Genomic DNA, 27,706 nt, shown 5'->3' on the forward strand with positions numbered 1-27,706 from the left:
TTAGTTACATCTTATCAACCTGAAAATGACTCCTTTATCCTTAATCTCTGCTTCCTTTTAGCTAACCAAGCCTATATCCATGCTAATACATTACATCCCACCCTATGAGCTCTTACCTTTGATGCAGCACATTATCAAATGCCTTTTGAAAACCTGAGTACACCACATCTACAAGTTCTCTGTGGCATTATTATAGAATCATCAAATCACCAGCACAAGAAGAGGCCATTCTACCCATCATGTCTGTGGTGGCTCTTTTAAAGAGCTCCCCTATTAGATTCACTCTTCAGATTTGTCCCCCTAATCCTTGATTTCTTTCTACATAGTCTCGAAAACTCTCTCTATTTAATATGTATCCTTTACAGAATAACATGATTCCAATCTGTTGATTGCAGGGCATCAGCAGCCTGTTCAGTTCCCTGAAGGTCGTGCGTCTTCTAAGACTTGGCCGCGTCGCCAGGAAGCTGGACCATTACCTTGAATATGGTGCCGCCGTGCTGGTCCTCCTGGTGTGTGTTTTTGGTTTAGTGGCTCACTGGCTTGCCTGCATATGGTACAGTATCGGAGACTACGAGGTCATCGATGAAGTTACCAACAGAATAAAAACAGACAGCTGGCTCTATCAGCTGGGACAAAGCATTGGAACACCCTACCATTTTAATGCCAGCGGCACTGGACAGTGGGAAGGGGGACCCACAAAGGATTCACTGTACATATCTTCCCTTTACTTTACCATGACCAGCCTTACCACAATAGGATTTGGCAACATTGCTCCTACCACAGATGGGGAGAAGATATTTTCTGTCGCAATGATGATGGTTGGCTGTAAGTACATGCATTTTCTCAGCTACCAATGTAAAAGGGTTACCGATTTTTGTTTTAGTATTATTGTACCTATTCTGAGATTATGTGCTGCATTGGCCCAGTTGGAAGGGAGCATATTTAGTAACCTGCGGCTCAGGGGGCCACATGTGGTCCATCAGGGTTCTGAGTGCGACCCACAGGATATATTGACTGTTGCCCAGGTGCAGAGTTGCCACACTCCGCTGGTTGCCATCTGCATAGCTTTTTTCCTACTGGTATGACTGAAGTGATATACACATAAATCAAGGACACATGAAGTGAGGTGTGTGCTGATCACACACAACATTGACTGTAAGAGCTGTGTGCTCCCTCTGCATCCAATCAAGTGACTTCTTTTGTTTTCACCACTCGAAGTTAATGACAGCTCTAATAATATATGAATGATTAAGCATTTTCTATAACTTGTTACAAAATATTTGGAATGTGTTAAATGTATTCAACCTTATTCAAGGGTCATAGTTAGCAAATAATCCCAATTTCAATCTTGTGGTCCATGGAGATGGCCCACTCACTAATGTAGATCGCCCACTGCAGCCATAACCCTTGACTCCCTTTTTGATCAGAAATTGATCTAACTCAATATTGCAGACTCCACTACCCTCTGTGGAAGAGAATTCCACAGATTACTGGGGGAGTAAAATTCTCTCTATCCCAGTTTTAAATGGGAGGCCACTAATTTTTATAATAGTGTCCCTGATTTCTGGACTCCCCCATAACAGAAACATCCTCTCAGCGTGCACCTGTCATGTTTCCTCAGGATGTTATATGTTTCAATAAGATCACTTCTCACCCTTCTAAACTTTAGTGAATCTCGGCCCAACTTGTCCAGCCTTTCCTCATAAGGTAAGCCCTTCATCCCAGGAATCAGTCAAGTAAACGTTCTCTGAATTGCTTCTAATGTAATTATGTCCTTTCTTAAGTAAGGATGTACACTCTATTCCAGATGCAGTATCGCTATGGTCCTCTACAGTTGTAGCAACACTTCCCTACTTTTATGTTAAATTTCTCTTGCAGTAAAGGCCAAAATTCCATTTGCCTTCCTAATCAATTGCTGTACCTGCAACGTCTTCTGTTTCAAGGGGCAACCTGTGGTCATTTACAGTTCAGGGTATCACTTTCTCACCACAAGTTGTCAACTGATTTTCTCATTGATATGTATGTGTGTCATTCACTTGACATTATTTTTTCAGTAAATTTTGAATCATTATTAAAGTCGGTATGCAGGTGCAGCATGTAATAAAAAAGGCAAATGGAATGTTGGTACTTAATGCAAAAGGACTGGAGTGTAAAAGTAGAGAAGTGTTATTAAGAACATAAGAACATAAGAAATAGGAGCAGGAGTAGGCCATCCAGCCCTTCGAGCCTGCCCCGCCATTCAATAAGATCATGGCTGATGTGTCGCTGCTCAGTTCCACTTTCCCACCCTCTCCCCATAACCCTTAATCCCCACTCCTATCAAAAACCCATCAACCCGCGTCTTAAAAATATTTAAAAATATTTAGCGAGGCAGCCTCCACCACTTCAACGGGCAGAGAATTGTAATTGTATAGGGTCTTGTTAAGACCACATCTGGAATATTGTGTCCACTTTTGGTCTCCTCATTTGAGGAAGGATGTAATTGCATTGGAGGCAGTTCAGAGGAAGTTCACCAGATTGATTCCGGGGAAGAAGGGGTTGACGTATAAGGAGAAATTAAACAGTTTGGGCTTGTGCTTGCTGGAGTTTAGAAGGATGAGAGGGGATTTGTTCGAAGTACATAAAATTCTAAAAGGGATTGATAAGCTAAAAGTAGACCAAATGTTTCCTTTTATGGGGCAATCTAGAACAAGAGATCCCAGGTATAGGTTAAGAGGCAGTAGATTTAAAACTGAGATGAAGAGGGACTACCTCTCGCAGAGGGTAGTAAATTTGTGGAAATTGCTGCCCCATAATGTAGTGGCATCTGAATCGTTGAACGATATCAAGAAGGACACAGATATATTTCTAACAAAAAGAAGGAATTGGGTGATTTGGGGAACAGTTGGGGATGTGGATTTGAGATCAGGGAGAGATCAGTCATGATCTGATTGAATGGTGGAGCAAGCTCGAAGGACTGAATTTGCCTACTTCTGCACCTATGGTTTCTATGTACACACAATGTTATCAAAATACTGTTAAAAAATTGTCTATGCAACAACACCTTAGCTCACCCAGCAATTCTTAAAACAAAACTATTTTGGTAAAATATATTAAAACATTTATTGTGATGATTAGCAGCAATTATTATTAAATTATTGGTTCCATCGAACATATGCATGTGGCTTGTCACTACTGACTTCAGAGGCAAAGCATATGAAAGCTGGTTTGCTAATTCTTATATGGCTGTTACCATAGAGATCCTGCACCAGGTAACAGGTGTTTAAAAGCTATTTTGGAAAGGAGAGTTTATAGGATTGCATATTTTTAAAATTATACTTATTAAGTTATTATCGTACCGAGGTACAACATCATCCATAATGAAGCATTGGAAGGTAATGTCAGGAGTTTGACTGGGTTGATAAAAACTTTGAGCGGGATTTTCCAGCCATAGCATGCCCCACCTGCCACGATTCCGTGAAAATTCCACATCTTGTCAAGTGGAAACACGAGGTTGAAGCAAATGGAGTTGAAGATTTCATGATGATGTGATCATTTTTGGCTGACCCTAACTTGCATTTTAAATTAAATCTAACTTGACCCCTGAGGCTTCTTTCCCAAATGGACTTTTCTCAATGGTGCCATCAGCACATTATACTGTTGAAGCGGTAGTCATTACTCACTGCCCCTGTTATGTCTGTGGACAAATTCAGTCAACTACTGAGTGAGTGCGGAAGATATCTTTGTAAACACAGCAGAACCCATCACCAGCATTAATTAGGTCAGTGTGGGCAATGCTGTGAAATAGCAGCCTGGAGTGGGTAGTCAGTACAGCCCTCTTGGTTGCACTGGCTGTGTTTCAGCTTATGTTATCAGAGTCTATGCTCCTTGTCACCCAGAAAAGTAGAGAATACACCAGCATCGCGGAACTTAAATTTGTTGTTCACAGATGTCGAATTAGCCATTTAAGTATGGTGATAGTGGTTGGCATTGCTGCCTCAGAGCATCATGGGACCCAGGTTCGATTCCCGGCTTGGGTTATTGTCTATGTGGAGTTTGCACATTCTCCCCATGTCTGCGTGGGTTTCCTCCGGGTGCTGCAGTTTCCTTCCCCACTCCAAAGATGTGCAGGTTAAGTTGGTTGTCCATGCTAAATTTCCCATTAGCATCTGGAGGACTAGGTAGGGTAAATGCGTGGAGTTACGGAGATAGGGCCTGGGTGGGATTGTGGTCAGTGCAGACTTGATGGGGTGAATAGCCTCTTTCTGCACTGTATGATTCTATGAATAAATTATTTTATATGAAGCAGCTGTTGCCTTTTGTGAAAATTGAGAGATTAATAACACAATTTTCCAGATGAACTGCCAATCACAAAACATATAATTTGACATCATTATTTTTGATTTAATTCATAGTTTTGATATAAAAACACAAGAGATAGGGATGTGAAAAGGCCATTTAGTGTGTCCTACTCAAGCAATCATTGAAGCACTGATTCTGCACCTCATCTGGCTAGCTACATCTTCTTACCATCTGTGCTTGGAGATGGCACGGTGGTGCAGTTGTTAGCACTGCTGCCTCACAATGCCAGGGACCTGGGTTTGATTCCCGGTGTGGGTCACTGTCTGTGCGCAATCTGCATGTTCTCTCCGTGCTTGCGTGCATTTCCTCTGGGTGCTCCAGTTTCCTCCCACAGTCCAAAAGATATGCTAGTTAAGTGCATTGGCTGTGCTAAATTCTCCCTCAGTGTACCCAAACAGGCACCGGAGTGTGGCGACTAGGGGATTTTCACAGTAACTTCATTGCAGTATTAATGTAAGTCAACTTGTGACTAATAAATAAACTTTATCTCACAATATACCCTATATCTGATAATATGATTTTGTTTTGTTTCCACATTATTTCCATTGCTATTATTGACCTGGTAAAACCCTGGTGCTGAGTGAATCCTGCGGAATTTGATGCAAGTTTCAATCAAGCGGAACATTCTTTCAATTTGTCAGACTACTGGTTTTTGATTGGTCGAGTAAGATGTCCTCATTTGGGATAGGAGGTGATGGCCTAGTGGTATTATCGCTACACGATTAATCCGGAAACTCAGTTAATGTTCTGGCGACCCGAATTCAAATTCCACCATGGCAGATATCGCACGTGGAATTTGAATTCAATAAAAATATTTGGAATTAAGAATCTACTGATCACCACAAAACCATTGTCGATTGTCGGAAAAATCCATCTGGTTCCCTAATGTCCTTAGGGAAGGAAATCTGCCATCCTTACCTGGTCTGGCCTACATGTGACCCCAGAGCCATAATGTGGTTGACTCTCAACTGCCCTTTGAACAAAGGCAACTAGCGACAGGTAATAAATGCGGGCCAGCCGGCAACACCCAAGTCCCACGAATGAATAAAAAAACCCAGGAATATTGGAATTCTACACTCACAAAAAAACTTCTGTCTTTGTGCAGTTTTTAAAAAATTATTCATTCAGAGAATGCAGGTAGCGCTGGTAAGGCCAACGTTTGTTATCCATCTGCAATTGCCCTTGCAAAGGTGATAATAAGCCACCTTCTTAAATTTCTGCAGGTTGTGGGGTGTTGGCACACCCACAGCACTGCTAAGTAGGGAGTTTCATGATTTTGATGCCAGCGATAAAGGAAGGTCTTTGAATTGGAGGGAAACTTTCTGGTGGAGGTATTCCCATGTATGAACGGCCCTTTTTCTTGCAGGTGGAAGGTTTGTGTTTGGAAGGCACAGTCTTATAGATACACATTACTGCCACTGTGCGCTAATGGTGGAAGGAATGAATGTTTGGCGTGGTGTATGTGGTGTCAATCAAGTAGATTGTCCAGGATGGTGCCAAGGTTCTTAAGTGTTATTGAAACTGAACTCATCTGGGCAAGTGGAAAATATTCCATCATACTTAGATCTTGTTGATGGTGTAAAAGGTTTTGGGGAGTCAAGAAATGAGTTGCTCGTCACATAAACCGCAGAATCTGATCTAATTTTAGAGCTACAGTATTTATTTTAAGTTTTTGGTTAATGACGACCAAGATTTTGATATTGAGGGTTTCGGTGATGTTAATGCTATTGAATGTTAATGGAGATGGTTAGATTTTCTCTCGTTGGAAATTGTCATTGTGTGGCACTTAAGTGGCACATAGCATGTGTGTCACCCATCAGCCCAGCGCTGTAACTGTACTGAAACAGCTTGACTGGAGGTTTAGTTCTGCCAAATCTTCAGGATGTTTTCAGAGCCCATAGCTTTTGCCATATTCAGTGCATTTAGACATTAGTGGGGAGATGGTGGTATAGTGGTGAAGTCATTGAACCAGTAATCTAAAGACTCCAAAGCTCATGCTCTGGGAGCAGAAGTTTGAATACCACTATGGCAGCTAGTGGAACTTAAATTCAACTACTAAATCTGGAATGTAAAGCTATTCTCAGTAATGATAACCATGAAATTAAAATCAACTGTTGTAAAAACACATCTGGTTGATAATGTCCTTTAGAGAAGGAAATCTGCCATCCTTACCTGGTCTGGCCTACGTGTGATTCTAGATCCACAGAAATGTTGTTGACTTTTAACTGTCCACTAAAATGGCCCAGCAACCCATTCTGTTCAGGGCCCATTTGTTGCCGCGCTACCAGAAGAATGTGAATATTTTGGAGAGGGTGTAAAGAAGGTTTACTAAGATATTGTCTGGTCTGGAAAGTTCTGGATAAGAGGAGTGATTGGAAAAACTCATATTGTTTTCATTAGAAAGATGGAGGCTGAGGGGTGCCCTGATAGAAGTCTACAAAATTATGAAAGGCACAGATAGGGTGGATAATCAGAGGCCTTTTCCCAGGGTGGAAGGGTCAGCTACAAGAGGGCACAGGTTTAAGGTGAGAAGGAGTAAGTTTAGGGGAGACGTTTGGGGAAAGTTTTTCACACAGGGGCTGGTGGGTGCTTGGAATGCACTGCCAGTGGAGGTGATAGAAGCAGACACATTAACAACGTTCATGGTGTGTCTTGATAGACGCATGAATGGGAGGCGAACAGAGAGATAGAAACCGTGTATCGGCGCAGCTTAGTGAGTTGAAGACTCTGTTCCTACACTAGATTATTCCTTGTTCTTTAACAATCCTTCACTTTTTAACTTTCCTGACCCTATTCCTTCTTCCATTGGGAACAAAATCTGGCACATTGTTTGAAATGCCGCACCAATTCAGTACTCTAACAACACTGTAAGGAAGTCTCAGCATAGATCAATCAATCAATTTCCTGAAATGGAGCTTGAACCTAAAACTTTCTGATCTAAAAGTGAGAGTGTTACCACTGGACAAAAATAACACAATAGCTCCTTCCCACACTCTGCTGAATAGGTGACATTCAGGCATTTTGGAATTGCAAAGCTAATATAGTATGCTCTTGATAAAATAATTATCTACTGATATGCCTCTCTACAGCTTATGCTCCAGCTTATTTGTTATGATTCAATGATACTGATTTCTAGGTCTCCTATGTGAATGCCATGAGTGGGATTAAGTGAATTAAGTGAAGAAGGTAAAATGCTTTTAGAAGTAACTATATTAGAGAAATGGTTTGCCTTTGGCCGAATCGTTCACAGAGAAACAGTCAATGCAGCAATCTGTCAGGCAAACCATATATGTTTTAGAGCAGTTGAATGCTCCCATTACAACAATTACTACACTTCAAAAGTTACTTGGCTGTAAAGTACATTAGCCTGTTGTCAGATTGTGGAAGCCATGATATAAATATAAGTCATTCCCTTCAAGTCAAGTCTTCTATTTGCCTTCTAGAATGCTTATGGAGGAGAGGAAAAAAACAGAAATAAAAGGAAAGGCTGCATTAGAACATTTTGATGGGCAGAAAGTTTCTGATGGGTTGAAAGGACTATGCTGGTACATCACCTGCAATTATACACCAACTTACATCGCAGCATTTTGTTGAACAAGTCACTATTGCTGCGGTTATATACTTGACCCAAACAAAAACAACTTATGGTTACAGATTGACTTTGATACAATATTATGTTCCAATTAAGTGTGATGATACTGTGCCTTTAAGAGATATATTTGTCATGCTACTTGTGCAGGATCTGTTTTAACAGTTTTTTTATTACCAATGCTGTTTTCTCAATATCCAGCAGTTCTCTACTGTTACTACAGGAGCATAATTACTCCTAATTGCTGGAATGTTTATTTTAATTTGGACTAACGCTGTCCTGTTGTTTTTAGTGGTTCCCCTGGGGTTTTCTAAAGTAGGGCTTGATTAGATTGATTGACAGGTGAGGTCATATGACTGGGTGGAGCGAGACTTATAAAGAAGAATCAAGTCAGATGCTGTTTTGAGTTGGTAGAGAGCAATGCCTCTCTTGTTCTCTCTCTCTGAAGTTGGAGACTGGAATCTGCCAGGAAATAAGTCGGTTTCTCTGAGAAGTTGCTGGTTGTAAGCTGCAGAGAGAGATAGCCCTTTCTGTCCCCAAAGTCTGGAGATTGCAAGCTGCCAGAGACTAGGGGCAGATCTTTCCTGTCCTGCCTGCCATGGGAATCATAACAGGACAGGACCATGCAAAGGTTTGTTGACCTTGGATGGGATTTTCTGCTCTTGATATGAGCATGACCAGAAAATCCCACCTTAGGTATACTACTCTGAGGTTCTGCTGTTTGAAGATATATCCTTCTCTGCAAACTGCTGTCTGCACCTTTGTCTAGAGGTGTTTAAAAGGCTGGAAATCTAAGACACACATAAGTATCTTTGCTTTCTGTGCTAACTGGCTCTAAAGAGGGGATTTATATCTATGGGGGAATACTGCTAAATTGGAAAGTAGAGATAGCTAGTTGTTGAGAATTATGGTTTGTCATGCTTGAGTATTTTGATTGATAAATGTTATGTTAATTATTTTTATTATATTCTAACTGTTTTGATAAAAGCTTCCTAGTGGATCAATTGCATTGCATCTGGAACAAAACACCTTGTATTCATCTTATGCCAAAATCAAAAGGAGGATTTGGGGTCTAGGCTAACTGCATAATCATTGTTCCAAACTCACCTTCCACTTTTTCTATCAACACCATCTTTCCACTGGCTACTTACCAATTTCAAAATCTGAATTATGAAATTTTCTTCATCGATTTCTTGCTTGAGACTTCATAATTTCAAATAGGGTGGAAGGCTGCATTATCAACATGTTAGAAATATGTATTGGACAAAGGCATTCCAGTCTGAATTGCTAGGAGCATAATGATGTTGACGAAACCTAACACATTCACATCGCTGAAAGATTCTAATGCCAGGAGACTCAAAGAAAGATGGAGAAATGGAGATGGCCACCATGTTGAACTTCTATCTTTCAAAGGGTGTGAGACAAGCTATAGAATGAATAGCATAAATGAATCAAGAGGCAACAAGTTATATTCCTGGATAGGAAAGACAATGAGGGATATGGCAATAAATGAGTTAAATGAGGTTGAGAATGATTAAAAACAGACATGCTGGTTGATCTAAAATCATTTTCCAACTAACAAAACTATCTTTACTTGAATGGATATAAGTTGAGCTCACGAGTCTCCTCTCATAACAACAACACGCATTTACATAGCACCTTTAACATAATAAAATACCCCAATACATTCACAGGAGTGTTTTGTAGCAGAGTAATCTAGACTGTTAATTCCCAAGATTGATGCTTTTCCCAGAAACGTCTCTAAATGCACAATGACCTTTGACCTCCCGTTCTTTGTAACCAACAAACTAAACATTGCGAACAAATAAACTTCATGCTGAAATTAGAAAATAGGCAAAAATTTGGCAATTAACGTCTAGGTATAAACAATGTTTTAACATTTGCACGTGTATTTTTAGACAAGAGGTTAATTGTACAGTTTTGACACCAGCGTTGCCGTGGTGTGCCTCACCAACATGACATTTACAGCAAGGTACATTTGTACAGTAATTCAGTTTGACGTGTGGCTAAATGTCAAAGTGTGAAGATCAGTTTTCAGACTATAAGAATTTCTAGGTCGTTCGTTTTTATCTGAAGTTGCAGCTGAACCTAGTCATTAGTGTTTTAAAATGGATTCTGTGCCTGCTACTGTTCTTAGAATTCTTTTGTCTAGATGTGAAGGTTTGGATGCCATTTAGTCTCTACCTGCCTGTCTGAAGCAGACATTCATAATCAGAGAGGATGTTCCACCTTTACATTCTGACTTTGCCACGCTCCCATATCAAGTCAAAATTGATGTGATGAATTCTTTAGTCGCATATGGTCTTTCTTGATCAACCTTTGTGCATTGCCTAATAAGTATTATAAGATGTGAAACCCACATAATTAATAGGATTGATTAATATTGAACACCGAGCTGTTGCTTATCTGTACTGCACCAGACCATTGCATTTACCATCACTTCTGGATCTCTGAAAAGCTAAATGTTCTCAAATGATCAAGCCTTTAGCTACATGCGCAGGTGTCCAACAAGATTCATTCATTGCAAGAGTTTTGCCTAGTGGTGGAAATGTGCGAATTACTTGAATCAGCTATACGCAAAGTAACATGAATATTTGCTTGACTCGATGGCATTTTCCCCCCCGTGTCAGAAAGTTAGGGTGTTGAAGCTCTACTCCAGACTTGAGCATATAGCCTAGGACCATACTTTAATGAAGTACTGAGGAAGTGCTGTTTTCAGAGGAGATATTAAACCAAAACCCAGTAGGATGTGCTATTAAAGTGAAACGAATGGTGTTCTTCCAATACACCTGCCAACATTCTTTTTTGAACCAACAGCAGTTTAAAAAAAAGTTATCTCACTCACAGTGCTCAAACTGTCTGCTAATTTTGCTTATATAATAACAATGACTACAATTGTTTGACTGTGTGTGAAGCTCTTTTGGGCACCCTGTGGATGTGGTAAAGCAGTATATGAATCTAAGTTGCTTCTGCTTTGTAATCTGAATGACAATTCCGTGCTTAGAAGCAGCTCAGGCACAGAACAATTATGACAAGCTTTCACCTTTGTTTTCCTTTATCTAGTTCACAGGGTCACGGTGCATATCTGTGTGAGGTAATTTGCCGAGATCTTCCACCTTTATCCCCCACCCCAGCCCAGAAATGTGTTCAGTTCTGCATTCCTGACACACAAACACCAGATATGCATTCGTCAAATTATGTCCACTGCCTGTCCTTGTCTAGTTTGCTGTTCAGTCCTTCTGCACCAAGCTTTGCAGCTCAGTCATAGCTCCCAGGTGAATCTAAGCTTGGAAAAGTATTTCTCCTGTGTAGGATCATAGAATCCTAAAGTGCAGAAGGGGGCCATTCAGCTCATTGAGTCTGCACAATCCCACCCAAGTCCTATTTCCAAAAACCCATGCATTTACTCTAGTTAGTCCCCCTGACATGAAGGGACAATTTAGCATGGCCAATCCACTGAACCTGCACATCTTTGGACTCCTGTACAGAATAGTTCCATCAGACAAGATAGGCTCATCAGACTGAGTACCTGAAATTGGCTTATTTGGTTGTTTTTTTTAAATCCCAAATTACCTGATTTTAGCAGATGGTACTATATTAATACATTCTGCTTCACCTGTCGCTTGAAGCAATCTGTTCTTTTATAGTACCATTCTGACCATCAATGCCGGTGCTAATCATGCCCATTAGTGGCACTCTCAATATGGTGTCAGTGGACTCAATCTACTTTCTAAAATATGAGCACATAATATCTGGTGGATTTATAGAGATGTTTTCCTTTTTTATTAGCCATCGAAATTGCCTTCCTGTCCTAGTATTACAGCTGTAATGACCTTAATGAGGCCCATGACAAGTATCTCTAGGAGCATGAGCTCCCAGTTTAAGGTAATGATTGCCTTGTCTGCGCCAAAAAGATTTGTAATGATTGCCTGCCCAGTCAAGGAGTCTCACCTGTTATATTGAGGAATCATGTTGTGGAGATGCCGGAGTTGGACTGGGGTAAACACACTAAGAAGGCTCACAACACCAGGTTAAAGTCCAACAGGTTTATTTGGTAGCAAACACCATTAGCTTTCAGAGCACTGCTCCTTCGTCAGGTAAGTGGGAGATCTGTTCACAAATAGGGCATACAAAGACACAAACTCAATTTACAGAATCATGTATTATTCTGTAAATTCTATAACTTCATTGCAGTGTTAATGTAAGCCTACTTGTAACACTAATAAATAAATAAATAAACTATTAAAAAACTAACCCATAATATTTTCAGAAGTGGAATGCTGTATGGTCTATCCTTTCCTGCTCCCCTCAGCAACATCATCTAAAATTACAGCATTCAATTTTCACACAGACCAATAGGACCCATTTCTCCCTCACCACCGCTTGTCGCAACTCCTCCATTATCTCAGCTGATAGTTTATTCAACGTTCAGCCTTGGAATGAGCAGAAATTAAATATGGGGAAAAATTGATTGTGCCTTTGAAAAGGGAATTGGATAAGCGCCCAAAAGGAAAAGAAAAATTGGCAGGGCTGTGGGGAAAGGACAGGGGAGTGGGACTAGCTAGATTACTTTTGCAGAGACCTAGTATGGGCTCAATAGGCTGAATGGCCTCCTTCTGTGCTATGATGCCATAAACATTGAATGTACCTTCTTGTATTTGTTTTCTATTCTTCTATTAATAAAGCCAAGGAACCAACAAGCATTTTTAAATAGCTCTCTTAATCTGCCCTGCTATCTCAAAGCTTCAAGTACATAAACAATCCCCCAGTCCCTCTGTTCTTGCATCTCCTTTAAAATTGTACCTTAGTTCACATTGTCTGCCCTCTTTCTTCCAACCAAAATATGTCTCTTCATGTTTCTCTGTGTTAAATTTCATGAGCAGGATTTTCCTGCTATGCTCGTCCCAAGACCGGAAAATCCTGCCCGAGGTCAATGGGCCTTTGCACAGTTTGTGTCCCGCCTGCTACGATTCCCGTGGTGGGCGGGATGAGAAAATTCCACCCCATGTGTCACCCGTTTTCCCTTTCACCAGTCTGACTGTGTCTTCCTGAAGTCTGTTACTCGCTGCCTCATTATAAAGTAGCGTGGAGTATGGGTTGGATGTAATAAGGTGTACAATTTTGTGCTTCAGCCTCTGTGCTGGTTTGCCCCCACAATCACAACCCCAAGCCATTTCAAATGAGAGTGACTAGGAGTTGGTTAGTTCAGACAGTCAATTCAGGATAATTGTAGATAATTACCTTAATAAGCTCTGTTCCTTCATTGGGTGGGATTTGCACTCAGCAACACACTCAGCACCTTCAACCTGAACACTGACCAGGCTAATGTAGTGGGCTCCGGACGGGCTGGGGGCATTGGATCACATGAGGCATTCCCCTCCCCCCCCCAGTCCATAAAAACTATCAGTTCAAAGTTGTGACAGCTGCCCGCCCCATTGTGGGGATTGTCCCTCCACAATCATGTTTGGGTAACTGGACATTTTTTTAAAATGTACCTCCCCTTCTGCCATGTGTCAGTGCTAGAGGGCTTCATATTGGCTTCCAGGCTTAGGAACCCATCCACCATCCTTCACTGGACAGTCATCTGCTCTGTGTGATTGGTTGACTTGGTCATTTAAAATCTGGATGGACGTGTTTGGAAGATGCCAGTGGAATCAGGAGCCGGAACTGAACCGACAGCTGAGTTCCCAAGCCAACATTGTAAATTCCAGCTGTTATGCACTACATTTGCAGACTTTGAATTTATGCCCTGAATACCAAAGCCCAGTGGGTCAAGAAGAATGAGGCCGAGGTTTTCTCTGCTATCGTCCAAGGCTGACGTCAGGCAAGAAAAACGATGCTGAAGCTGCCAATGGTGGCTTCCTCTGCCATATAGTGCAGCACTTGGGGTGGGATTTTACACCTCGCTTGTCCCAAAACCATAAAATCCTGTCTCAGGTCAATAGATCTTCCCGTTGTCCACCCTTGACCTGCTCCAATCCCATGGCGGACAGGGTGGCAAAATTCCAGCTTTGAAGTCACGGTTTTTGTGATGTAGCACTGGCAGGGTGGCCTCTGTGTCCAGTAGACACGTGATGATCTGCCATTTTCAAAGGCCACCCCAGCACGTAGCGAGCAAACCAATTCATCCAGCTGCACTCCCTGGCACCAAGCTGGCATGACCCAGGTGCTACTTCCTCCCTTCTGTGCTGTGCACTTACCTGAGCTCCTCCAGGAGAGGTTCACAGGCCAGGTGTTCACATTCAGAGACCAGTCATACTTCAAGCTGCTCTGACAACACACTGCTGTGGATGGAGGTTTTGACACTGGGGAATGATTCCAGAGTAGGGGCCTGATAATTATATGTTAATTTATTATAATGAAGTTCCCGATGTTGAACGTAAGGAAAGGTGATGGTGACGGAGGAGGGGATGATTGCTTTCACGTTTGATGTCATTAAGAAACGCAACTTTGGCCTTCTCGTGATATTTTCCACTCCTGTCATTGAACCCACCTGATGTGAATGGAGTGGAAAATCCTGTCCTTTACTATCCAATACTAACCCTTAGTAAATATAATTGTATATTTCCCTCCTGTCTGTCCCTTAGACATTTTGTATCGATGCTACCACTGTCCCTTCAATTCCACGGATCAAGATTTTTCTAACATTTCTATCATATACCATTTTTTTACTCACCTTGATTGACAATTTACACATCAACTGCATCGCCCTTGTCAGATCTTTCCATTATTTTGTGTTTTCCCAGGGCGGAAGGGTCAACTACAAGAGGGCTCAGGGTTAAGGTGAAAGGTGGTAAGTTTAGGGGAGACCTGCTGGGAAAGTTTTTCACATAGAGGGTGGTGGGTACCTAGAACACATTGCCATTGGTGGAAGCAGGCACCTTAGCAAAATTCAAGGTGTATCTTGATAGACACATGAATGGGAGGTGAACAGAAAGATAGAAACTGCGTATCGGCGCAGGGTTCATGGGCTGAAGGGCTTGTTCCTGTGCTGAGTCGTTCTTTGTTTTTTAAATGTTTAAATTCAAATTAATGGCAATTTATACCAAATAATGAGGGTATTTGAACACATTTTTCTTTTCTAATAGACGTAGCTGAATTTGAAATTAAAATTGCTAATTATAAAACCATTACCTTGTAATTGAATATTTAGTTAAGGTTTGATGGGCATAAATGCAGTTGACAGCTAGTTATAACTAAGATTTGCTAGTCCTTTTCTTTGACGTAAAGATAGCTTTGAACCTTAAATAAAACACTGCAGACACAAGACAGACATTCTGTGCAAACGGTAATCTCCTGTTGGAGGCGATGTTTGGGGTGGCCACCACAGTTGGCTTGAAGAGTGCTGTTTCTGGTGTGAAAACAGGTGTGCTACACTGGTATACTGGAGGGTGGCGTTTAAGCACACTGGCAAAACCCACTACTCGGCGCTATATTTTAAACTAGCTTCCTGATCAGAACAAGCATAAACTCTCCCGCCACCCCACTAGGGAAATCTCAGGGGCCCCCACAATGGCCTTGATTGGAGTCAGCACTTCTCTACATTGTTCCCCCGCAACGCCCCCCCCCCCCCAATCATAGGCATGTTCTCGCCTCCTCCCCAATCATTGTCACCTTTTTCCCTCCCCCCTTCGCAATAATTGGCACCTTCTTCCCCCCTCCCCAAAGTTAGAGCCAGCTTACACTCGTCCCCAACCCCCACCCTTCCTCGGGCCCATTGCTATTTCTGAGAGACCTAGCCCTGTAATCCAACGATTATTGAAAATCGTAACTAATTTCTGGAAAAAAAGCTTACTAAGTATTTACTGATCTATTGAAATTGAATACGTGAAGAGTTTGGAGAATTTGAACATTCTGGGGTCTAAGACACCCTCAAAATTTTAACTACTTCCTGCTACATTTAAAAAGTTTTGACATTTGGATTAGCCTACATGTGCATATCTATGGCTGGTGCTCCAAATATATCCTTCACTTTGTTTGCCAGAAAATTAAAATCCATTTCCATATAAAACGTTCACATTTTCCACTGGAAACTTTGCACTGTTTTGAGCAAGTTAATAGCATAGGTCCAGTCATTTCCTTCTCACTAACATACAACTGTTTTCACTTCTGAACCATAGGACCCCTGCAATGTAGAAAGAGGCCATCTGGTCCATTGAGTATGCACCAACTCTCCTAAAGAGTATCCCACCCAGGCGCTCCCCTCTGCCTTGTTCCCATAACCCCACATATTTACCCTGGCTAGTTCAGCTAATTTACACATCCCTAGACACTAAGGAGCAATTTAGCATGACCAATCCACCTAACCTGCACATCTTTAAACTATGGGAGCAAACCAGAGAACCCGAAGAAAACCCACGCAGACACAGGGAGAACATGCCAGCTCCACACAGACTGTCAGCCAAGGCTGGAATCGAACCCGTGGCACTGTGAGGCAGCTGCGCTAACCACTGTGAGGTGAATTAAAATGCTATATTTCTCCATATACACATTCCTCTTGGGCTGTCATATCTCAGCCACACCCAAGAAAAGTTTGCTTCACAGTGCCATGTTTTGACCCAAACCTGTAGAGTCAGTCCTGCAGATGAGAGAGTTACTTTTTTCAGTGTTGCAGTAGTTAACAATAGCAAGGCAGATCCTGTGTTCCAAACCCTTGAAGTGCAGATGGAATCAGAAAGAGGTTCAATGATTTCTGGAAGAAAAGGAAGGCATGTGTACATAATGAGCAAAGAAGCAGGACACAGATATGGATTCACAGGAAGCTGTCTGCCAAAGTTTTATTTAGGTATAAACATTTTTGAATGGAACGGATCCAGATCCATCCCATCCCAACCGACATGTCTTTTAATCAGTTGGCCATACGGTTTTAAGTTTTTTAAGAAGTTTTAAAGTTTATTTATTAGAGTCACAAGTAGGCTTACATTAACACTGCAGTGAAGTTACTGTGAAAATCCCCTAGTTGCCACACTCAGGCGCCTGCTCGGGTACACTGAGAGAGAATTTAGCATGGCCAATGCACCTGACTTTTGGACTCTGGGAGGAAACTGGAGCACCCGGAGGAAACCCATGCAGACATGGGGAGAATGTGCAGGCTTCACAGACAGTGACCCAAGCCGGGTTCCTGGCACTGTGAGGCAGCAGTGCCACCATGCTGTCCTAGGTGCAATTAGTTTGGACAGTCTCAACCCAGTTGCTAAAGGGTACTGGGCTACAGCAAAACACTGGGCTGGATTTTACAGACTGCAGTTTCTGCTAAAGGTTTGTGGGGTGGCCCACCCGCTGTAGCAATTTAACCTTGGGAGCAGCAATCCCTTTGATCAAATAACCCGCTGTGTCTCTAACCTCCCAAGAGTATGTGGCCATTTGGGTGAGCAATGGCCACCATTCAGCAGGCTTCCGTGGCAGCATCTGTGGAGAGAGAGAAACAGTTAATGTATCTGACTAGTGAACCTTCTTCCCATTTTGACGGAGTCATTGACCTGAAAACGTTAACTCTTGTTTTCACCTCTGCATGGATGCTGCTGAACTTGTTGAGTATTTCTGGCACCTCCAGCTGTTATTTCAGATTTCCAGCATCCGCAGCACTTCATTCTTGCCTCTCCCAACTTCAGTTTTTATGCTACCGACAGTTGCTATGGTGTGACATTAATTCAGTTACTAATACATGTCAAGCTAAAAATAGCCTGAGGAATTATGTTGGTTAATGGAGAGATCTATGCTACTTTTAAGAAAAACAAGAACATAAATTGTGAAAGTATTTTTTTAATATTGACCCATGACTCTTCAGTTTTGTTTATTGTCTTTGGAAATCAGATAAGTAAGACAGGATAGAAAGTAATAAAAAAAAACCATGGAGTTCAGAGCTTCAGCGCTGTTGTGATATGTTTGGTACGATATGTTTGGCCATGCTAAATTCTCTCTCAGTGTACCCGAGCAGGCGCCTGAGTGTGGCAACTAGGGGATTTTCACAGTAATTTCACTGCATTGTTAATGTAAGCCTACTTGTGACTCTAATAAATAAACTTTAAAACTTCTTAAAAAACTTAAAACCGTATGGCCAACTGATTAAAAGACATGTCGGTTGGGATGGGATGGATCTGGATCCGTTCCATTCAAAAATGTTTATACCTAAATAAAACTTTAGGCCAACATTAGGGCCTTAAGTTACGTCATGAACGATGAGTGCATGAATGTAATACTTAATTTATTGTAAATGAATAATGTCTTTCATAAAAGAGAAGAGGGAGGAATGTTAGTTGAACGTTGAACAGATTAAGTGTTTGCATCCTGCAGTGTAACTTCAGGGCCTAGGTAATTTAGCCTACATTTCCTGCCTGTCTTTCACCAATGCTTTGAAATAATTCAGGCTGATAGGTGGAAAATTGCTTAAGGGATGTAGTCTGCCTATTGTTTTTGTGGTGGGCTCCCCTAGGAAGCTGAAGAGATCAGCTAAAAATAATTTTCATGATCAGTCCTCACTATAGTCGCCGTCATAAATTCAATGCCACTTGACTATAGAGGGGACAGGATTTGTGGCAGAGTTGCTGCCTCTTAAGCTCAGTTTAAGAGATGTACCTTTTTTTCATGGAAGGCAATGAAGCTGGTACTTTGCACTTTGAGGAGAATGGGATTGCAGTCAAGGGTCTCCAAGTTTGTGGATGATCCTTGTTGAGCAAGTTCAACAACGGGAAGGAGATACTCTTCCCTAGTGCTGTGTGCTGGACAAATAGCACAGCACCAGTGGAAAGAGGTGACTAACCAAGTGAAGACATGTGCCACACTTCCCAGGAGCTAACAGCAAGGGAAAAATTAGATAAGGCATAAAAATGGGTATAGGTACTTTTGTACCATAAGTCTGTACCTGGTCTTTCTAACGCACAAAACCTGCAAGCTTCGTGCTACCTGCTAATTTAAATAATAAGAATGCAGCCCAATACTCAGTCTGTTGCTGAGTGAATATACTTCCCAGCAGGGTGCCAAAGGTTGGGTCAGGCAAGGATGACTTAAAATTGACCCGCAAGCTGAAAACTTGCCTGCACCTCCAACGTTATTGTACTCTAGCTGCAGCCAACATGGGAACGGATCGCAGAAGGTCATTCGGAGCAGGAATAAATGTGAAAATTGCAGCACAGGACGAACTCCAGTTTTCTCTGATCTAATATTGGAGGCCTTGGTGCAGGAGACAGTCAGGAAGAGCAGGTAGTGCACATAGTACAGTGGTTAGCACTGCTACTTCACAGCTCCAGGGTCCTGGGTTCGATTCCCGGCTGTGTGGAGTTTGCACATTCTCCTTGTCTCTGCGTGGGTTTCCTCCCACAGTCCAAAGATGTGCGGGTTAGGTTGATTGGCTGTGCTAAGAAATTGCCCCTTAGTGTCCAGGGATGCATAGGTTAGAGGGTTTAGTGGGTATAATAAGTAGGGATATGGGGGTAGGGCCTGGGTGGGATTGTGTTCGGTGCAGACTCGATGGGCCGAAGGGCCTCTTTCTGCACTGTCGGGTTCTATGATTCAGGTTCTTTTTCCAAGGGTGCCACTGAGGAGACAGGGCGAGTTGATAGGCATTGCTGTTAATACAAGTGGTCTAGCTGCAAAGGCCTGGACATGGTGCAGGAAGAAGTTCAATGGCCTCACCTGAGTGATCAAGGTCAGTTCATGCACCTTCAAATGCCATAGCATTCAGAAAAGAACATTTGCCTCACATATTGCTCCAAACAATAGTGCCTCCCTCACTCACCTAGCAGGATTCTTGCATACCTACGACTCAGAACTAATGTTTGTAGCCTCACCTCACTCACCTAGAACTGCCTCACATCCACATCTCTCAGCTTCCACGCACACTGCTAGCTATTCAACTGTGACAGGTACATTACTCAAATACATTGCACCACATCTTGTCATATTTCCCTCTCTCTGTCAGGACAAGGTGATATACATCTGTGGAAAGCAATTCCTAGCAAGTCAGAGATAGGACTGCTGCATATTCCTGGCATCGGGATGGTGGAGACAGTGCTGGCTGAGGTGGTGACTGACGATGGGGTTGAAACCATTGAGGATGACAGTATGTTCCTATCTAATCTTCCTTTTTCACACCCCACTTTTACCCTCAACCATACACCCTTCTGAGTTACAAGCCATAGTTGGTGTGAGCGTGCACCTTTTGCTTTCCCTCTCCGTAGCTCTACCCTTGTGCCTTCTTTTCAGATACACAAAAGCTGCAAACTAGGCCAAAGCAGTGGGAATGTGAGGTCCAAGTATAGCAGGAGGCTGAACATAATGAAACAGCGACACTCCAGCTCATGCTTGCAGCCAGCAGCTGACATTCCATGTTTTTTAGTGGGTAACAGAGCTGGGATTGATGTGTGGTGAGTCACCAGTCATGCGTGGGCTGTATCCAAGGAGAGGCTGGTGACATTGCACATGAGGTCTGCCACTGTGGCTTCACATGAGGACTTTGATGGGCAGTGTATAGTAAAACACGAACAGACTAGCACAATGAAATGATTGCTGCAGTGACAGGACTGCTGAAAAGCCAGCATTCACTGCCAAACACAGTTCAGCATCAACACGGCACAGGGCTTTATGCAGACTTGGTGTCCATCCCTTCCGGAGATGAAATGGTGGCCAACTCCACGAGAACATGTGCAGACCCAACTGTGATGTATCCTCTGGTGGTCAATGTCTTAGCTTCCATTGCTGCACAATCAGGAACCACTTGCTACAGCAAGGGAGCAATCTCAGATTGAGATTGTGCAATCTCAACTCTTGGCTGTTCAGACACTAACTGCTGCTGCCATGGCTGCAGATATCAACACTCAAACAGAATATTAGGGCATAACCTGCTCTCCCCATTTGCTTTGTTTGAAGTTGCTATTATTCAGTTCCTCACAGCAGATGTCCAACAGCTTACTTGGAACGTGGAGGGATGTAAACACTAAGACGAGTATTCTTAAACGGAATCATCAGAACAGCAAGTATCACAGCTTGGTATGATTCCTGCTCTGTCCAAGAGCGCAAAAAACTACAAAGGGTCATGAACGAAGCCCAATCCATCACGCAACTCAGTCTCCCATCCATAGACTTTGCCTACACTTCCCACTGCCTCAGAAAAGCAGCTGGCATAATCAAGGACTCCCACGCACCTCGGACATCCTCTCACCCACCTTCTTCTGTTTGGATCTCCGACTTTTGTACCTTTTTCCCATCAACTCAAGAACTGCTTCTTCCCTGCTGCATCAGACTTTTGAATGGCCTTAATCTTGCACTAAGTTGACCTTTCACTACATCTTAACTATGAATATAACACTACATTCTGCACCATCTCTTTTCTTTCTCTATGTGCAGTATGTTTTGTCCAGGAAACAGTACTTTTCACTGTACACTAATACGTGTGACAATGATAAATCAATTTGAATCAAACATAGATCAGCATGATTATATCTGATGGACAGTGCAGGATAACGTGCAGGCAGCAGAGTTTGGATAATTTGAATTTATCTGGGAGTTTGGAAGCCTGATTGAGAGTTTCAGTGTGGAGACAGGCAATGCTACAAATTATTTTTATTGCCCTCTTCCACCACGTTTGGCATAACTCGATGCTCGCGTTAACTTTGTGTATTTGAGCACAGGGCTCAAAGGGCTCAAATTCTTATTATTTTTAAACCAATCTACAGTTCAATTGAGCAACTGAATCTACTAGCTGTGGATATGTTTACTGCTGTAAACATGATGTGGATATGCCGGCGTTGGACTGGGGTAAACACAGTAAAAAGTCTGACAGCACCAGGTTTTAGTCCAACTGATTTATTTGAAAGTAAACTCACTAGCTTTCGAGGGGTTTCCCTCTTCTTCAGGTGAATGGAGAGTTCAGGCCTCAGACAGAGCATATAAAGCACAGACAGTAAGCTGTAAACTGTCTGTGCTTTATATGCTCTGTCTGAGGCCAGAACTCTCCATTCACCTGAAGAAGAGGGAAACCCCTCGAAAGCTAGTGAGTTTACTATCAAATAAATCAGTTGGACTAAAACCTGGTGCTGTCAGACTTTTTACTGCTGTAAATACAGAACATACTGCGCTCTGAGCAGTAAATTTGAAAAGCGAGGAATGTTGACTCTCAGTTTTGCTGTTAAGGTGGTTTGATTTTTCATATGTGACATTATTCTGATTATTTTTTTCCCTGACTTATTATTTCATGTCCTCGCCTTCTGGTTCAAACATCATTTCCATCCTTGTTTAACGTGGGTTCCCTCATAGGATTTGATTTCAATTCTGTTTAAGTTCATTTTGTTTGCTCGTGGGCTTGGGATCTTTCCTCAGAATAGCAAAGTACCGCCTCTGCACAGGTGTCAGCCTCACTTCCTCCAATCCTTTCCTGTCATGTTGCCAGTTCAATTAGCAAGTTGAATTACAAGTGATTCTTTTATATTAGTGAAATTCACAATCCCCATGATGCATGACACTTAAGGCACTAATGAGAAGGCTTGTAAGTATCAATTAACAATAACATAATGAAACTTATGGCCACCTGCCCATTTATGAAGAATATCATTATCCATCCAAATTTGGCATTAGATAGGCTCAGATATTAAGGATGAGAGTGAAGCAATGATTGAGATGTACACACATTGGATTCAGGTACAAACTGATATATCATAAACAAGCTAAAAAAATTTTAAAAATCTATGTAAATTTTCCTTACAAGAGAAATGTGACATTCCAGATATTAATTCAAATACAAAATTCCAGAAATTTCAGGACTAGAAAGATTGTTCAGCAGTAATTATAGTCCCCCAGTAAAAACACATTCAACTACAATTCAAAAAGGGCAGTGTGGTGGCACAATGGTTAGCACTGCTGCCTCACAGCACCAGAGACTCAGGTTCAATTCTGGCCTTGCATGATTGTTTGCGTCAAATTTGCACGCTCCCCCTGTGTTTGCATGGGTTTCCTCACACAATCCAATGATGTGCAGGTTAGATGGTTTTAGCCATGCTAAATTGCCCCTTGGCATCCAAAGAGGTACAATTTAGGTGGCTTGGCCATGCTAAATTTCCCCTTAGTATCCAAAGACGTGTAGGCTAGGTGGACTGGTCATGCTAAATTGTCCCTTAGTGTCACAAAGATTTGTAGGTTAGTTGGATTAGCCATGGTAATTAGCATTTTCCAGCCCCCTGCTGGAGGGCTTGCAAGCTCATAAATCCCTCCAGTGGCCTTCCTGCCACTCTCCTTCCTACCCCTAACCTGATACAATTTTAGGTAGGATGGGCAAGGCCTTAGGCAGACTGCCGTCCCTCACCCCAGTTGAGCTCCTGAGTGGCCAATTATTTGCTACTTGAGAGTCAATTATTATAGAATCCCTACAGTGCAGAAGGAGGCCATTTGCCCTTCGAGCCTGCACTGACCACAATTCCACCCAGGCCTTATCCCCGTAACCCCAAGTATTTACCTTGCTAATATTAGTGCTGACACTAAGGGGCAATTTGCCATGGCCAATCAACCTAACCCACACATCTTTGGACTGTGGGAGGAAACTGGAGGAAACCCATGCAGACATGGGAGAAAGTGCGAACTCCACACAGACAGTCACCTGAGGCCAGAATTGAACTCGGGTCTCTGACACTGTGAGGCACCATGCCACCGGGTCACCCTCCATTTTGAGCCTGGAGGGAGGAATTCAGGGGTAGTGGGGAAGCCTGGCAGATTTATGTGCCCAGAACTCGACAGAAAAGGGCAGAAGGCACTACAGCAGGGGCACCACCCAAAGGTTTGCCAACTGAAGGTGCTCCCTCTCCATCTGGCCTCTTCATCAAGACATCCACCACCATCCCCCAGCCTCAAAACCACCCTGTGTCATGAGAATGCACCGACATTTAGCTGGGCTTGGACTCCCGGGACTTGGGGACTATTGTAATCCCAATTCTGCTACTGTTGCCATTGGCAGAGCATGGATTTTTAAAAATTCACTTATGGAATGAGGGCATCGCTGGCTGGAAAAGTATTTATTGCCCATCCTAACTGCCCTCATTTCAGAGCACATTTGAGAGTCAAGTACACTGTTGTGGATCTGGAATCACATATAGGCCAGATCAGGTGAAGATGACAGGTTTCCTTCCCCAAAGGACATTAGTGGACCAGATGGGTTTTTATGACAATTGACTGTTGTTTCATAGTCATCATTAGACTTTTAATTCCGGATTATTTTTTAAATTGAATTCAAATGTCACCATCTGCCGTGGTGGGATTTGAACCTGTGTCCCCAGATCTTATCTGGGGCCTCAGGATTAGTAATCCAGAGACAATACCCCTGCGCCAATGCCTCCTCACAGTCCAGAACTGGGGCCAATCAGATCAGCCAGCAGCACTCTGAGGGGGAGACTTCAGCACAAGCCAGAGGCGGTGGGACAGCTATAATTGGTGGAGATGCCTTCCTGGCTGACTCTTTGGATGCTGGGGTAGGAAACCTCCCGCTATCCAAAAGAAAATCCTGCATTAAACGTGCATGTGTGGACACCAGAATGTGCTGTCAACTTCAGTTTTAATGACGACAAAAACTGACAATTTTACCCATATTACAGTTACAAAATCTAAGTCATGACCTTCTTATGATTTTCTTGAAGAGTTGAAAGGAAATCTGATTTACTAAGATAAATCTACATCCTCCCCCACATCCACTCATAGAATCATAGAACCCTACAGTGCAGAAGGAGGCCATTTGGCCCATTGAGTCAGCACTGACCACAATCAGACCCTGGACCCTATCCCCATAACCCAATTCTTTTGCCTTAACTAGTCCCCCTGACATTAAGGGGCAATTTTAGCGTGGCCAATCCACCAAACACCGACGAGTCTTTGGACTTGCCTCACAAAAGCAGGTGACAAGAATCTCCCTTAACTTTGTTGTTATACGTTCAAAAAAGAAGGAAAGTTGAGTTCTTCAATTCAACTTAAATGCCAGAATTTCTGGTTGCAGTCATCGTACAGTAAAATTCATGTTAAGGGCAAGAGTTGATGAGCCAGCCAATGATGGAAGATTTCGGCAGTCAGAATATGTGGAAGTCTCCTGTAGGTCTTCTGAGACAAGAATTGAAACTGGAGTTGATTTTCTGTAGTACCAGAGTTAGTCTTCATGCACTGTGTGTCAAAGAGATTAATTAGCTTATGTCACTTTGTTGTGCCGTCTCCATTTGTAAGCTTGATTTTTTTTTGTGCCAACATGATCAAAGTATAGGTATACACAATTAAATATAATATGGTCCTATTGCTGCATTGTTATTGCACTGTTATTGGAATATTACATTGTCTTAAAATCGTTCCTTACATCCCTGTTGCTTTGCTGCTGAATGCACTCTGTCACAGTTGACAGAATTTCCTCTGGGCATGTCATAATGGGCTATCATTGGTGATGAATCTGTATGTTTACTTTACTGCAAGAGTCGCAATTGGTGGTGCTGAACAGCTAAGAATAATCAAGTGATTGCCTGATAGCATTGAGGCAGTGCTTTCGGGGCAGAGGTACATTGACCGTCGCTGGTAAAACTCAGAATGTTGGTGTGGCTAAGTAGTGATGAGCTGCAACAAAAACATTGGTATATTTTAGTCCTCTTTGAGCAGTCACAGTTGCAAGAATCTGCTGAACAATACCCAACATGGCTGAGAGATGGTTATCTTTAAATATGAGGAATAACTAGATAGACTTTGTCAAGCTCTTGGTGTGGCTCCGCTATTGAGTGACATTAATAACAACTGCTTTGAGTTTCTGTGTATCCAACAATCCTGCCTATCAGCTATAGGAGAAGAGGCATGAGTGGAATAGGGAGTAATACTGGACAAAAAATAATTAACATCAACGTAATCTTGTGTGATACAAAAAAGAAAACATATACATATATGAGCAGACAAGTAAATAAATAAGGGTAGTGGATCCATGGAATTTATTGTCACAGAAGGCTGTGGAAATCAGGTCATTAAGTGTATTTAAGACAAAGATAGGTTCTTGATTGGTAAGGTTCTTGATTAGTAAGGGGATCAAAGGTTACCGGGAGAATTGGGGTTGAGAAATTTATCAGCCATGATTGAATTGCGAACGAGACTTGATAGGCCAAATGGCCTAATTCTACTGCTGTATCTTTTGGTCGAAGTCAAGGGCATTTTTAAAATCACTTGGTAATTGGCCGGTAACTAGATTCTGCTTCGACTACTAATATGTGTCCTTGACAGAAGTAAAAATTTTACCTTGACAAGGTAAAAATATACATTGCAAGACTAGACATTTTGTTTTTAAAGTCTTTGCAATATAACAATCAAGTATTCTATAAAAGTCCTCACCCCTGTACAAATTACTGACCAAATGCAGACACTCAGATCTCTTACTTAAATCATTGAATGTTTTGCCTTTCAATTTTGTAATTAATCTCATTCTTGACCAGGTGACTCTTTTGAACTGCTGTTCATGGCTGTGGTATTTCAATGGTCCACCCTGAAGTCTGGAAGAGGTTTTACATTGTAAGCTGCCAAAAAAAAAGTCTAAGGATCAATATTTACTGTCAAGGTTGAATTCTTAGAACTGTCTACAACCATTAATTGAACCATAAATTGCCTGGTTATCATGAATGTCATTTAAGAGATTGCTTGAAGTGATTTCCTTTATGCCTTCATTACATCTACACTAAACTATTCTACTGTACTCCTGGCTGGTCTCCCACATTTTATCTTCTGTAAATTTGAGGTGATCCAAAACTCTGTCACTCATATCTTAACTTGCAGTATGTGCCATTTTTCTATCCTCTATTGTTAACCCTATGTTCCTGGTCAAGCAACATTTTGTTTTTGATTTTAAAATTCTCATCCCTCCATGGTTTCACCCACCACCCCACACCCCCCAACACCCGCCAGCCTCACCCAGGTCCCCCTCCCCTTATCTCTATGATCTCCTCTGGCCCCACAAATCTGAGATATGTGTTTCACTATTTCTGGCCTCCAGTGCGTTCCCCGTGTTAATTGCTCCACCAGTGGTGGCCATATCTTTACATGCCGTGACCCCAGGCTCTGGAACATCCTCCCCACACCCCTCTGCTTCTCCATCTTGGCTTTTCTCCTTCAAGATATGCCTTAAAGCTTACTCTTCGATTAAGCATTTTGTCATCTACCCTACTATCTCCTTATGTGGACCAATGTCATGCGTTGTTTGATGATGCTCCTGTGAAACTCCTCAGGATGTTTCATTATGTTAATGGCACAATGTAAATATAGGTCGGAATTCTCCAGCTGTTCATGCTGGCGGGATTCCATAGTCCCACCAGTGGCGGGTTTCCCAGCAGCCTGGGGTGGTATCAACGGGAGTTCCCATTGACATCGGTGGGACCAGAAGATCCTGCCACCAGCAAACAGCATGCTTCCTCCCATTGCTTAGAAAAACGCTGAGGGGAGGCCAGGGAATCTCGCCCACATTGTTGCTGATTTACTGCACCTTACAATTTGAAAGTTGCATCCACACGTGTGTGGCAAAGCATTGCCAACATTTTTCCAATTCCAAAGGATGGAGTGGGACAGCAGTTGGGTTAATGTCGGGATCACTTACAACGTCGGTTTCCCTGTTGGCGACCATTCACTGAAATCCTCACGTGACATCCATAATAATCACAAACAAATAGTTTCAAAAATATGCTTCAACAATTCAGTTTGTATATTGGAGATTTCTAGGCAGTCTGGTCAAAAATGAAGCTGTCCAGTCCAAAATTGATCTGTCAATTCAAGAACGTG

General features: G+C 42.3%; 1 protein-coding gene across 2 annotated transcripts in view; it reads left to right on the forward strand.

Moving 5' to 3' along the window:
• Positions 1–27,706, forward strand: part of LOC145352483 (voltage-gated delayed rectifier potassium channel KCNH5) — a 302,642-nt gene that overhangs the window by 131,080 nt on the left and 143,856 nt on the right. For both annotated transcript variants that reach the window (XM_080202395.1, XM_080202397.1), the window contains exon 7: positions 396–825. In XM_080202395.1, coding sequence (XP_080058521.1) covers positions 396–825 — 430 coding nt within the window. The remainder of the gene's footprint in view (positions 1–395; positions 826–27,706) is intronic.

This window comes from Carcharhinus amblyrhynchos, chromosome 14 (assembly GCF_965287045.1).
Source record: "Carcharhinus amblyrhynchos chromosome 14, sCarAmb.v2.hapA, whole genome shotgun sequence".
Classification (NCBI taxonomy): domain Eukaryota; kingdom Metazoa; phylum Chordata; class Chondrichthyes; order Carcharhiniformes; family Carcharhinidae; genus Carcharhinus; species Carcharhinus amblyrhynchos.